At 42.3% G+C, this 12,500-nt stretch overlaps 1 protein-coding gene across 1 annotated transcript; it reads right to left on the reverse strand.

The window, feature by feature from the left end:
* Positions 1-4,094: 4,094 nt before the first annotated feature.
* On the reverse strand, positions 4,095-12,346 carry LOC125032517 (lysosomal acid glucosylceramidase-like). The gene is made up of 11 exons (XM_047623686.1): positions 12,229-12,346; positions 10,513-10,716; positions 9,367-9,505; positions 8,423-8,576; positions 8,156-8,316; positions 7,361-7,598; positions 7,002-7,146; positions 6,687-6,763; positions 5,441-5,551; positions 5,148-5,317; positions 4,095-4,508 (listed from the first exon to the last, which is right to left on the reverse strand). The coding sequence occupies exons 1-11, from the start codon at positions 12,272-12,274 to the stop codon at positions 4,409-4,411; spliced, it is 1,545 nt and encodes a 514-aa protein (XP_047479642.1). The 5' UTR covers positions 12,275-12,346; the 3' UTR covers positions 4,095-4,408.
* Positions 12,347-12,500: the final 154 nt, after the last annotated feature.

The following is a 12,500-nucleotide window of genomic DNA, read 5'->3' on the forward strand; positions in this document are numbered from 1 at the left end:
ATCATCAAGACTTATGCAGTGCTTCCTTGTGGAAACTAGATACCTTGTGGTCCCAGGCTAAAGTTTAGGGGGATCTCGGAGCAGCAAGAGGGCCTAGTTCCCTGGCCTGGCTCCATATCAACTATCATTGGGTGGCTTGAGGGAAGAGGGCCTTGCCAGTCCTCCTTCCCCCAGATAAAAAAACTTGCTGGCAACTTCTCTTATAAATGGTAATGCTGGGGAAGGGTTACTGACCCTCTTACCCAGCAAGTGAGGTGGGCTGTGGGTCCTGTTTGGAGGGCGACTGCTGAGGCGCAGGATCGGAATGGGAGTTGCTCGTCCTGCCTGTGCTCTGGCAGCTGCCAACCCAGTGTGAGGCCTGTGAGGCAAAACCCACTGGAACCCCACAGCCTGCCACCCCACTTTAAATGGGGAAGCATCGGTGGGGGTGGCGTCCACCTGGAGCAACAACCCAAGGCTCCAGGCGAGCTGTCCGGATAGGAGCTAGGAACATCTGGTCCTTGTGGCAGGATGAGCGGTTACCCCTGCTATCTAGGGAACTGAAGTGGTTGGCAGTTGAGGTGGCAGCCCTCTTGGAGGTGAGAAGACCTGGCAGTGATATGATCAGAATGGGTGGGTACTTACTGCTGGTCAGGCCAGGGCAATGGTCATCCTCTCCAGCTGACTTCAACCCTCAGTAGTAGAGGTTACACCAGTTGATGAGTATATGATGGCATTGAGACTGAAGCATGCTTTTGGCTTGGTTCTCTTGCTGGGTATGCTCCTGCCGCAAACTTTATGTGAACGAAGCATTCTATGCCAAACTCACATCTGCGGCAGACAGTTGTCCTTGGCAAGACATTCGCATTGTTCTGGGCGACTTCATTGTGGTATCCAGCTGTGATCAAGCTGGCTATAAGAGTTCTGTCATTCCCTATGTTTTGGGAGCTATTCCCAGCAGTGAGAACAGCCTTCTTCTCCGGGACTTTGCTAGGTCCCAGAGTTTGAGTATTTCTGGCTCCTGGTACCAGTGCTCCAACCTGCATCGCTGGACATGGTATAGTGATATGGGTACTGTTGCCAAGGAGATCGATCACATTATTGTCAGAGGATCCTTAAGAATTGCAGGGTTTTCTGGACTGCCAAGTTCTGTGACGCTGACCATAGGCTGGTTGTGGCTACCGCACAAGTCTACTTCAATCCTCCTTGTCCCTCCAGTGGCCACTGTAGGATGTTTCACTTCGACAGATTGAGGAGGGAGGAGTGTGTCTAGAGGTTTGCCATGGCAGTCTCTGATCGGTTCACAGAACTTGAAAACCTAACGGATCCAGTTGCTCTGTGGGAGTCCTTCAAATGTGAAACATTCAGAGCAGCACAGGAGTCCATTGGCCTCAGAGAGCCATGGCCACATTATTCTCCTGTTTAGATGTCTAGCTCTTACCCCTCAAGGGGACCCTGGACCATTTCTCTCTCCAACATACTCCAGGCTTACTATGGCTAGTAATGAAGATTATGTACCCCAATTAGGAGAAATGAGGCTTGTCCCTTTTTCAACTAGCCCCACTGATTTTAATTCTCCCTATTTCCCCTCCCCAGGCTCTCCTTTGACCACGACTCTGAACACTACTACTACACTCTCCTCACCGCCTACTATCACTTCATTCCATTACAAATCATTCACCTAGGTCATTTGCTCAACCTCCAGGAAACATTCCTCCTCTCCCAACATCTACTTCATCATCTACAACCCTCTCCTCCCTTATTACTTCCCTGCAGCCTTATTATACATCTCTCAGCAGTACTACTTCACTCAACACCACTCCCACTTCTACAAGGCCAGTCCATCTGCTTCCCCTACCTTTACAAATCTTTTGAGCACTCTGTTTAGCCCAGCCAAACGGGGTCGTGTTTTGTGATCCCCTCTAAAGCCTCTTACTTTGATAATATTCTCCTCTTCCAACAATGTCTCCCACAACAAAGAGGCAAATTTTCTTTCTGCAGCTGCCCCAATCGTTCCCCGCCTTGTCATCGTTACATCCGAATCCCAAGCTAGAGCATTATCAACCCTGACAGACTTCACTAACAAACTCATTCCTACCCAGCCTCATCCCTCCCTTAATGCTTGTACCGGAACTGTCTCCATCTCCCCGACAAACTGCCCTGTCTACGACAAGGATTGGTCAGATTGTCGAAGAACCCTGCTCACCTGCCTCGTGGATTAGACTATGATGCCGTATCAGCACAATGCTACACCTCTCCCCCTAGGGACCGCCGTAAGGCCTCCACTAGTACTGCTAAGATTACTTTTCGTAGGCATGACCTCCCCTTCAAGAAGAATCCCTCCCTGTCCGACCATCAATGTCAGAATTGTTGGCGTCTAGGCCACCCTGGCAACTCTGCCTCTCCACAGCCCGATTCCCTTTGTGTGTCCAACCAGGTCATGATCGATCAAATTCTGCACAGTCACACACATATGGTGGCTCCTTTAATGTATTTCATAGGGGCTGTCCTACCTACAATTTTGAGCCTGAGGTAGCAGTCCTCAAATTCAAACTTGGCTTCACTTTACGAGAGGCCAGACAGGAAGCACGTCGACAAAGTTTTTCTCTTGCTCTCTACTCCAGTGCTGCCCTTCACTCCGCCCCTCCCTCTTCTCCCAAGATGTTTCTACACCCCCCCCCCCCCCCCCGCCTCCTGTATCTATTTCTCCTCGATCTTACGTTTCCACTTCTACCCCTCCTCTCCCAATCGTATTCTTTTGTAATTATAAATCCAGGCGCATCAATCTCTAACACTGCCCCTCTCCCTTCTCTTCCCGTAGCAGACAATCTAAACGTTACACCCATCTTCTGCCACACCATCTCCTCCACCTACCTCTTCCAGCTGACTTCAACCCTCAGTAATAGAGGTTACACCAGTTGATGGGTATATGATGGCATTGAGACAAGCATGCTTTTGGCTTGGTTCTCTTGCTGGGTATGCTCCTGCCGCAAAGAAAACCTTTGTTTCTCAGGCCTCCCCAACGAAATCCACTTCAGAAACTCTCTACGACAGTCAACATTATCTAATCATAGCCAATGATAACATGCCTACACCTCATTCATCTTCCAATCTCTCTGTCCCCTTTCCTCTACACTCAAAGTCACTGCCGATGTTCCCCCAACACCCCTTCCTCCCATTCCCTCCGAACACATCCCATTCTCCCTTGCTTCATCTGCATCACTCCCCTCCCTTCCCCATTATCCCTCCCGCTTTCCCCTGGATGCACATGGGACTCTCTCCCTCCTGACATTTCTCCTGAAACTGCGATCTTATCGCCCTTAAACCCACTTTCTCCTTTTGCTAATCCCTGCCTTACTCCACGGACATCCTTTTAGAATCATAACACTTCTTCCTATGACAACTAATCACCCCTGCTAATCCCTACCTTAGCCCATTTGTTCACCTTCTTTACACTCACTTCTCTTCCAATGCCATACGATCCTGAACTGCTCTATGACCTTTGACGTGTAGCACATTCAAACTCTTTACCTTTTTCACTAATACACTTTTCTATAGTACTCTATGAACTCTGATGTCTAGCAAATTCATTTTGCTTTGTAACCATTACCATGTACTATTCATTGAATAGTCGTAAACGAATGGGGGGTAATACCGTGATTTTTTAGAATGGGATTCGATGGGTTGATCCAAAGGCGTTGCACTTCTGTGAGGGAGTTGTGATGAGCGTGACTTTGATAAAAGAAAATCGATGAGTGATGGAAAATGAATCGAATCATGCCGAAAAAAAACATGTCCATCTCTTATTCCACTGACGTGAAATGATGAACAGTGATTCTTACCAGCGGAACAAATTCGAGAAAACGCGCGCTCGCTGACTCAGTGTTCTCAGCAGTATCTATAAGTATATCTATAATGAATGATTTATCAACCGCAGTAATAATAATGTTTAAACAGTAATCACAAAACAAAACTATAACAATAACATGAACAAGACTATGCAGTACATAATATTACCTGAAAGATATACATTTTGATTTACAAAATAACTTAAATAATTGCGTTATTTATATTTTGGTCTTACCTTAGATAAATGTCCAGGAATTAAAACTGCGTTCAAGAATGCTATACATTTTATTTTCCTCTACAAGTTGCGATAGTCCAGATGAGGATATGAATGAGAATGAATAAGAATGCAAGATATTATTCAATTATTTAATTAATAAGTTTCATTTTCCATTCCGCATACATTTATCACAGTGATCTTTATCCATTAATATTACACTCGTCATGTAAACACGAATACCACAATACTACAAACCAAGATATTACTAAATTCTTTTCATTCTCATTAATTGTTTCGTTTTACATTTATCACAATGAACCATAATCGATCATTAAGAATAACCAAGTCTTATCACAATGATCCCTATGCAAACAAGGCCGTATGGAGAGACCTATGTGCAACTTCCAGCCTCAGTGATCCACGACCTTCAACATCCAGAATTACTTCGATGTCGTTTGCCGATCTGTGAGAGAGAATGATCTTTTTGATAGAATACACTACGATGCTTGGAGAAAATATTAGCGAACAAAACAATTATTAAAATATATATTTTTATAAATACAAAACGTTACCAGTACAACTATAACAACAAGATATAACTGGAAAAAACATAGGAGTAAATACTATTCTAAAAATCAAATTAAAAACTAATTTTGATAAAGTTAGAAATGAATTAGTGATCGTGAAATATTACGGAGATACGATACGATAAAATAAACTAATAAACATTAATAGATTAGGCTCATTCCATTTGCCCAGCTACTGTCACTGCTAAGATTAGTACAAACATTGTACTGTTTCTAAAAATTGAATGATGATACGTATATCATATCATATAATACTTTTAAATTACACAAATGAAGAATAGACAAATATATATGAACATTTCATCTGAAATACAGTATGAGTGATACAGTAATACATATGAGTAATGCGGTAATACAGTAATAGATTAACAACTACACACATCAGCACATCTCAACCACGCAGTAATTCATTGAGATAAACACAACACTACGTACACCGCAACACATTTCAACGATACAGTAATAAATCAGAACAATCAATACAGCTTTAAAAGTAAGAGAACTAAGTAGATCACCTGTTGAGGATAACGACAGCTGTGGAGCCATCGGGGTTCCTGAAGGCGGTGGCGTCCAGCTTCTTCGGGTCTTCGGAGGTGAGGCCCAGCTTCGTCGCCCCCTCCTTCACGAACTTGGAGAAGTGGCCCATCGCGTAGAACATCGGGTTCTTGTAGAACTCGTCTGTTTCCTTTACGAGAGACAGGGCAACTAAAGAGGGTGTACTTCTTCAGCACACATACAATATATAGAGATTAATAGACAGATAGATGCGTATCAAGATGCTATGTAAGACCCCCACCCCCCTTTTTACCTTATTCACAATGATGGGAGCGTCGACGAAATTTTCGGCCCAGTTGGGCCCCCCCTGCATGTCCAGCGCCAGATTCCAGTCCACCCAGCCCGTGACCCAGTGGTTCATGTCCTGAAAAAAAGTATATATATATGTATATATATATATGTGTGTATATATATATATATATATATATATGTATATATATATATATATATATATATATTACTGAAGTCTAAATCTCCTACACAGTGGTTCATGCACCAGAAAAGAGCCTTTAATGTTCTTTTATACAATGGCACATATTCCGGGAAAAATAGGTTCTGAGTCTTCTTTGACCCAGAGGTTCATTAAAAAAAGCTAAATGATTAAAAACAAATAATCTAACCAAGTGATGCATGTCCTAATCCGTTATATATATTTTTTTGTCCAGTAATACATGTCTGACAACAATAAGGAAAAATAAATTAGGAAGAGAGAGAGAGAAGAGAGAGAGAGAGAGAGAGAGAGAGAGAGAGAGAGAGAGAGAGAGAGAGAGAGAGAGAGAGAGAGAGAGAGAGAGAGAGAGAGAGAGAGAGAGAGAGAGACTTTTAATGGTGAAACTTTGAATTCCTTTTAACCCTGTGGTTCACATCCCGAAAAATATGAAGTTTTAAATCTCATTTAATCCAGTGGTTCAAGTTCTGAAACAAAATTCAATTTATTTGAAGTTTTCGTGTCCTTGAGTCAGGTATTCGTGTCCTACACTTCGAAGCGGGAAGTGAGATATAATAGCTATACCTACAACAAGTTGATAACTATATTCATTGATAAAAAAAAATCTAAAACAAAAGAAAAAAAGGCTTAAGTTTCGAATCTCGTTCGACCCAGGGTTCCTAGGTGGAGCATGTCCTGCCTGAATATATTTTTCAAGGTTACAAAAATTCAGTTTTACGTGCGTATATATACAGTATTTTCGAGGTTAGAGAGAAAGTGGAGGCTGATAACTATGATTAACGTGAGAAAAATCTTAAAAGATAAGATATATATATATACTTATCTATTTATTTATATATATATTTAAGAAAATTAGAAAAATACCTAATTATTTTGATTATTGAAAAAGTTATCAGAAAGTTGGAATGGCAGGTTATCATTGCTGAAATACTTATTACAAAGGTTTATAACAATGATAATGCCTTTCAAAAACTCAAATGCTTAAAAAAATGTAATCTTATAATTAATGATGCCTTCGTCAGTATAAAAAGGGTATTCAAGCGTAACTCACCACAATGATGTCGTGGGCATAACTCTCGAGGCGCTCCCACTTGCCCAGGGCGACGTCGACTTCGAGAGGGGTGGCTCCTGGGGGGGGGGGGGGGGTTATTGGCAGCATTGTGTGAAATGTAGGCAGGAGGTTTTGGTTAATACCTATATGTATCAATGTGTAGTTACAAAAATGGAGACACACACGAACGCGCGGGCGATATTTATATATTTATCTATCTATCTATATATCTATGAATATATATATATATATATATATATATATATATATATATATACACATCCATAACATACTATAAAGCGGTCGCGCACTGACCCTCGCAGGCTTCGGTGCCGAGCATAAAGTAATCCGGGAAGAGGTCGTGGGTCTGCGTGAGGCGCTCTGGCACCGTGTACAGGTCCCCGTACCAGTGCACACCAATGCCCGACACGTACTGGGCAGCCTCGGGGTCGTTCAGAACCTTTAAGGTGGCCGGTTATTATTACCCTTATTATTAGTTCGTACGCGGTTGCAAGATGAGAATAACACTGATTGTTGGATATTGTTATTACATTATAATATTTTGATTTTCGAGATGAATGTTTTTTTTTAATAATTTCGATTTTATAACTTAAAACATTGTCTCAACTTCAAACTTACCATTACACTCAAAACTACAAATGAAAATACCGTACATCTTCAGCCCAGCCTGGGAGTTCGTATCTCTGGTCGTCGAGTATCATGAGCTTGACGTCTCCGTAGCCATGTTGCAACAGCGTAGGACCGAGGTTCTCCGCCACCCACTTGCGCTGCTCCTCCGCCGTCCAGCCCATGCAGTTGAAGAAGAATCCGGGGACATAACCATCAATTGGCTCGTTTTGCGCTGTTAGGCCCCAGTAGGTGATTCCCTGAGATGCATATTCGTCCAAGAATCTGAGGGTATGAAGGTTCGAATACGATTAAGCCTCGCAGTAACAATTAAAGGTCTTTGTAACTGAATTATGTAGCATTCATGAGTATATTCTGCTTTCCAGTATTCAGTAAGGTAATAGCACAGAGCAAAATGAGATGATCCTGAACTGTTGTGTCATAGTGAAAATTAATTCACTGCAAAAACATTCTGATTCAAACAGCTATTCATAAATTAAAGACACGTGTGTGGCAATTTTACTTTTCTGTCTTGAAGAAAAATACCTTTGTCCTGAAATTCTAAGTATATGCTTAGTTTTCGCTTGCATATATAGACTACACTGTTTGTTGGAAGAATTTGCAGTCAGAATGAAAGGGAAACGAATTTTTATATGCTTATTTGAATTAAAATTCTTAGAACATCAGATTTTTGAGAGAGAGAAAAAAAGTGAGTATTTAGGGTAAATATATTTTTTTTTCAAATCACCATTGTGGGTGATGCCACGTAGTTGAAGATAACTATTTGAGATAAGGATTTCTTTTAGCTGTTTTCTCTTATGTTAACGCCCAGCCGTCCTCACCTGACGAAGTAGTCTGCCCAGGGCTGGTACATGTCCTGGCGCAGCTGGCCGTAGCCCACGTAGTCGTTGTTGGTCTTCATCCACTTGGGCGCCGTCCACGGCGACGCGAACAGCTTCAGGGGCCGCCCGGCCAGCGCCTCCGCCCGCTTGATCATCGGAATCTGACCAAAGAAGTCACTGATATATATAAAACAGGTGACAGTGAAGTTAACATCTCAAATGTATATATGTGTGTGTGTGTGCGTGCGTTCACAGCCCAGTCCCCACCTTGTAGTCCGTGTCCTCCGGCTGCAGGGCGAAGGTGCTGAGCTCCACGTCCCCCTCCGCGTCGGCGTAGGTGTACGTGCGCCACGAGAAGTCGCAGCCGCCCATGTTCACGCGGCCGAGGTTGTACTCGAGACCCGACGACGAGAAGTAGGAGCTGGCGGGTGGAAGGCACGAGACTGAGGGTGAGGGTAAGTCGGGAAATGCAGAAATAAGTAGAGGAAAGGTAGGTCTATCAAAGGCAGCGAAGTGGGAGACTGGAGACGATTATGAGTTAGGAAAAGGCAGGTCTGTCAGGGAGACGAAGTGAAAATAGGCTTTGAAGAAAGAGTTGCCGATGGTGGACTTTGGATATTAAGGGCTATCAGCGAGACCAAATGTGCATTGGAGTTGTGTAAAGGTAGGTAGACTTAACGTGAATATAATTAGTAAAGTTTATGGTTTCGATTTTCATAGCTTAACTTGCTGTGAGAGGAAATGGACACAGGTTTCCGTACACGTTGACATAAAAAAGATAAAAGATAGAGATACTGAACATGAATATATGTGCCGAGAAGGTAATATTGTAACCACAAAACGATTAATCATCTAGCTTTAACGAAAGCACTAATTGTTACATAGTCTCTTTTGTGACTAAAATAAAAAATAAATAAGTTATTAGTGGACTCATTAATAGATTTCCCAGCTGAAAGTGGCATAAACGCAGTTACTTGTGTGCGAAATTAATGATAATATCGTTAAACGGGTGTATCAAAAATTATACTAATATAGGAAAATACCCTATAGAAAGAAAATATTGGTAAAGACAGCATCAAAAATCACTGGGATAGCATGCACTAGTGCTTTATCAGCGCCTGAGATGTCGGTCTCAACCCTCCGATGCTGCGCATATCTTGCTTTCGCGGGAAAGAGAGAAAGGAGAGAACTTGCACGTGTCCTATCAGCACCTGAGGAGTCGGTCCTGCGCGTCCGGCGACAGGTCGAGGATGTTCCTGGCGGCGGCGTCCGTGAAGGCTCCTCCCCAGCCGATCACCGTCTGGTAGGTCGTCGACTCCAGCGCGAAGCGGGCGACGTCGGCTCCCGTGTCTGGAAAGGCAGGAGTGACTCGCTTCCTCACGGTAAAGTTAATCCACGTATATCATTTCTAGGCACCTTATGAGGAGCGCTCATGAAAGATTTCCACTGACCCACTTCCACTTATTTAATGAAGACACCGTCCATCAAGTGGAGACTGCCATTTTGGGAAATCGCCATATTTCTTTTCATCAGTTAGTCCATCATGTCAAGATTAGCGTCAGGTCTGTGAACAAAATCATCCATGTCTGCAGATGCAAAAGTTGTCTGCTCAGTGGATTCCCAGGCTACTCACGCTTTTCCAGAAGTAGGTACGTGCCCATTGTTCCAAGGCTCTTTTAGCCATGTGCCAAGAAAACCAGGACGACTTTTTTGGCAGACTAATTATGCAAGATGAATTTTGGTTCCATTACTATAATCCAGAAACTAAGGCCCACTCAAACCAATGGAAGCACTTTAACTCACCACCCCCTTAAAGATCACGGCAAGTAAGGTCATGCTCACAGTATTTAGGGCCCAGCATGGAGTAGTGATAATGGATTTCCTGGCAAAAGGTGTTTACTATGCTTCAGTGCTACAGAAATTGCGGGAGACTATCAAAACCAAGAAGCGTGGAGATCACAACTCTCACATTGCCCAGATGGAAGTGTGGTCCTGTGGCTACGACATCTTTCCTCATCCTCCTTGGCCTTTTACCATCTGACTTTCACCTCTTTCTGTCTATGAAGGACAGACTTTTCCAAGATGATGAAACACTGATTTCTGAAGTCACTTTATGATTCAAAATGCAACCTTCTACAAGCAAAGAGTCCACAGCTGCATACGACAATGGGAGATGTGTCTCTCTCTTGGTGGAACCTATGTAGAGAAATACTAATAACTTTCCGACGTTTCGTTCTTGTGTATCTATGAGAAGTGGGTCAGGGGAAATCTTTATCGAGCGCCTCTCGTATGTGAGATTAATTCGTGGTGTATAAACGTGCATATGCAAATACTTGAATGATACAGATATGACTCACCATTTGGAATGTCTGAGAAGGAGAGCTGCGTCCGAAGGAACCTGGCGCCCTCGATGTCCGACGTGAACACGAGCGCCTCCCCGACGGCGGGCAGGGATGGGGGCGGGAGTGTGTCGCAGTAGGTGGCGTTGCACACGCACGCCACGGAACTGAAGCCGAAGTCGCGCGGAACGCAGGGCAGCGGCTCTTCGGCGGCGGCGAACCCTGTGAGGCGAGAGCAGTCACAGGGCTTGACTTTTTCTTACACTTTCAATTCGCGTCATCACCATAGAAATTATATATTCAACGTAAAATTATGAGGCCACCGTAATGCACTTGTAACGAGCGCTGTTGTGGAAATGAGGGTTTCCTCTCGGAAGATCTCCACTCTGAGGAATGGACTCTTAAATTCTTTCGAGAGAGCGACCTTCCTTAGGCAGATGGAAAATTCCTTTTCGCCCGCACGACGGACTTCAAGATATAAAACCGAACAATCAAATCATTCCATTTCTTAGAAATTATATTCGTTTCCATAGAGAAAAATCCAAAGCACGGTTACAGTTTCATGAATATTCATAGGAGATACATTAGCAAAGCTTACATTCCGCCCGTGGTCATATAATACATCTGAAACATAATCTTAAAGAAAAGCATTAGAAATAAGCATACAAAGGATAATTATGCCATAGTCAGTGCAGTTATAATCATCACTATGTACTAATTCCGTAAGCAGGAAACCCCAAATAACAAATTAGTTGCTGAAATATAAACACAAAGGCTCCAGAACGGATGGGATGTAGAAAATTAGTAATGAAGACAGGAAATATTAATAAACTATAACTTAAATGCTCCCGCATTTTAGCCAACTGTTAGACAGAATGAACCTCTCTGAAAAGGGCGAAAGTTAGAGGGATATGAACTGGCCTATTAAGGGAAATAACCTGACTGTACTGACGACATTTATGAGCAAAGACTTTTGACCGAACTAACTTATATAAAAATAATGCATAGCTTAAGAGCTAAATGTTTTCGTACATATATGTATATATATACATATATATGTATGTATATAAACACATACATACATATATACATACATACATACATAAACACACACACACACACACACACATATATATATATGTATATAACTTTTATACACACACATATATATAACCATATATATATATATATATATGGTTATATATATATGTGTGTGTGTGTGTGTGTGTGTGTGAGTCTCTGTGTGTTTATGTGTGTATTCTGTATATTTTCTGATTGTTATATTAAATTTTACTTTTAATGTTAGCTATTTCTCTACTTTTTGCATGTTCCACTTTTTAAGTCTAGATCATGCCCATGGGCCACAAACTAAAAACCACTCGGCTGCCTTAAATTCCCGGAAAACACTTCAGACCCGGATTTAAAATACGCATAGCCGTTGAGCCGATGGTCTTCCTCGACGAAATACTTTAAAATAAACCAGATGAAAAAGCCAAGATAAAATTGGACCAAACTACCTTGCACATTCTATTATAGAAAAAATGCCGCTTCTTACCGGCTTTTAGACCTATGCTCCCTCGAAACAATAGTATTATAGGCCCCCATCCAACCTACTAAAAATATTATCACAAATAAAGCAAAAAGAACAAGAGATAAAGAAAAGAAGATACACAAGCAAATAACCAGACAGATATTTGCAGATATAAAAAAAGAGAAATTATTAACCATGCTTACCCCGAACTAGACCGAGGAGGAACACAATCCAACCCAGGCTCCTCATGGTCGACGGGAGGAAAGTGCCAAAGAAAACCGGGAAGTGAAGTGAATCCAATGACTGAGAGAAGGACCGATAAACACGGGAATTTTAACATATGATATTAATTTTATCTCATATCAGGTTAGGGGGGGGGGGGGAGAAAAAACAGCTGTTGTTTTAAGGCAAGGGAGGTGGTTTGATAAGTAACAGATGGAGAACTGTATAGATTTTGAAGATGTTTATTGATCTT

Source organism: Penaeus chinensis, chromosome 14, assembly GCF_019202785.1.
Source record: "Penaeus chinensis breed Huanghai No. 1 chromosome 14, ASM1920278v2, whole genome shotgun sequence".
Classification (NCBI taxonomy): domain Eukaryota; kingdom Metazoa; phylum Arthropoda; class Malacostraca; order Decapoda; family Penaeidae; genus Penaeus; species Penaeus chinensis.